We start from the raw sequence: 1598 nt of genomic DNA, 5'->3' as shown, positions 1-1598 counted from the left end.
CTATGCATTTTTATGGAAACGAAAGGGTTAATGCGCTGGTATGGGCGGAAGCTTCAAAATTGGGCGTCAATTAAGCCAGTTCAAATTCCGTCAATCAGGAATCGCACCATGCACTGTTTCCGCCAATCCCATCTCACTAAGAGCAGCAATCGCCCAAAATAGCTTTAAAACCTTGCTTTTGAAAGCTGATCTCAGCCGAGGTTTTTCCGTATTTTGTCGAATGGGGCCAGGGCGCCGCGCTTCTCCACTCATTATTGGATTTAAATCCGCACGGCGCCCAACGAGAGGAAGAAATCCCCCTTCCTGCAACCCGAGCCAAGCAGCTTCACTTCCGCTACACCGGAACGCGATGACACCACCCTCTGACGACGGCAAGCCGGCGGCTGAAGGCACACCAAAGAGCGGCAGTGACCTGGCTCAACAGCAGCAGGCTCTCCTCCAGCAGCAGCTCCAACAGCAACAACTGCAGCTCCTCCAGCTCCAGCAGCAGCAGCTCCAGAACCTGGCCAACCAAAATATGAGCCCCACCGAACTCGCGGCGCTGCAACAACAACAGCTCGCGCTATTCATGATGCCCATGTTTCCACTAATGATGCCGCTCCAGCAACAGGCGCTGGCCGCGGCCGCGGCGACGACTGACGGTTCAAATCCAGCCATCTCGACGTCCGAAGAGGCCGTTAGTGCATCTACTGAGACTGCAGAGGAGGATGCAGCCGAGTCTGTGGCTACTGTGTCTGGGGGCGACGCCTCGCCAACGTATCAGACTGCGACTGCCGAGTCGCTGGGACTCACGCCGCCCCTTTGTGGGCACCGACGGATTTGGATTGCTTGCAGGGACGCCCAGTATGGAGGAGATGCCTAAGCGCAAACGCGGCCGACCACCTAAGAAGGACGTGGCGGCACGAGCCAAGGCTGAGATGGAAAAGACTCTGAAGCAGCAGTTCCCTATGTGGGGATACGGTCTGCCAATGCCATTACTACCAGGTTTCCCAGGTATGTTGCCTGGCATGTCAAACCCGGGTGCTGTTGTCAAAGATCACTCTGCGGATGATGCGTTAAAAGACGAAGACGGGGATGGTGAACGTCCTTCTAAGATGGCGAAGAAGAAGCCGCGGGGAACAGGCAAACCTCGAGGCAGACCACGCACGCGTCCTCGTCCCGGTGAGATTATTCGTCGAGTAAAGCCCCCCCCTATTGCGCCCGCAAACTATTCGGTTATGTACAACTATTCTCTCTCCAACTTGGCACAAAAGAGTGCGGAGCTTAATGCCGATGGAACCTCAGCGGATACGGACACTACGACGATCACGGACGAAGCACAAGATGAGAACCGACTGGCGCCTCTGAGCGCGTCACTGCTGTCTGGAGAGCATGAGTAAGAAGATCCAACAGTTTTTAACTTCATCTGATAATTCGCAGTCGATAATACCGGTAGCGACTGCATTAATACTGTTTTCGTGCTACACAAATCAGTACAACACGGAGTGTTGGTATGTGTATTCTAAAAATATGGTAAAAAATACTATTTTTACCTCTATATGAGGCAGTTTGAGCGCCGAGTGAGCAAGCGGATAAATAAATAACGAAGCTCGTGGCAC

The 1598-nt window shown here is 53.4% G+C and overlaps 1 protein-coding gene across 1 annotated transcript; it reads left to right on the top strand.

Annotated features, from left to right (window-relative positions):
- Positions 1–684: 684 nt before the first annotated feature.
- On the top strand, positions 685–1379 carry PITG_21331 (uncharacterized protein; the record flags this gene model as incomplete). The annotated part of the gene is made up of 1 exon (XM_002895042.1): positions 685–1379. One exon carries the CDS (start codon positions 846–848, stop codon positions 1377–1379), a length of 534 nt encoding a protein of 177 aa, XP_002895088.1.
- Between the last annotated feature and the right edge of the window lie 219 nt (positions 1380–1598).

The sequence above is a fragment of the Phytophthora infestans genome, genomic scaffold (assembly GCF_000142945.1).
Source record: "Phytophthora infestans T30-4 supercont1.281 genomic scaffold, whole genome shotgun sequence".
Lineage (NCBI taxonomy): Eukaryota > Oomycota > Peronosporomycetes > Peronosporales > Peronosporaceae > Phytophthora > Phytophthora infestans.
The sequence above is the reverse complement of the archived record's forward strand: the minus strand, read 5'-3'. Positions and strand labels throughout refer to the sequence as shown.